The sequence below is a fragment of the Penaeus monodon genome, chromosome 33 (genome assembly GCF_015228065.2).
Source record: "Penaeus monodon isolate SGIC_2016 chromosome 33, NSTDA_Pmon_1, whole genome shotgun sequence".
NCBI lineage: Eukaryota > Metazoa > Arthropoda > Malacostraca > Decapoda > Penaeidae > Penaeus > Penaeus monodon.
The window spans coordinates 27,814,472-27,814,710 of NC_051418.1; the positions used below are offsets into that span (position 1 = coordinate 27,814,472).

At 59.0% G+C, this 239-nt stretch overlaps 1 protein-coding gene across 1 annotated transcript in view; it reads left to right on the top strand.

Moving 5' to 3' along the window:
* The window catches only part of LOC119594199 (nephrin-like), a 95,703-nt gene that overhangs the window by 84,788 nt on the left and 10,676 nt on the right, over positions 1-239 (top strand). Inside the window, exon 5 of the mRNA XM_037943270.1 lies at positions 28-211. Within this exon, the coding sequence (XP_037799198.1) occupies positions 28-211 (184 nt within the window). The remainder of the gene's footprint in view (positions 1-27; positions 212-239) is intronic.

Below are 239 nucleotides of genomic sequence, written 5' to 3' on the forward strand. Positions count from 1 at the left end.
CTACCGCCCCGTCGTCTCTCCTCGCAGGTGTGGGAAGTGAACTCGTCCATGCTCGTGCTGAACATTTCGTCGGCGAGTCCAGTGTTCAACGCCCGGCCGCTTGAACCCGACCACACGTACAGCGCTTCGGTCGTGGCGATGAACAGTCGGGGTCTCAGTCCTCCGAGCAGGCTGCTGATCCTCACGCTGAAGGAGGCGGAGATGCATAAAAGTAAGGGGGTTTTGCGTCTGTTTTGTTC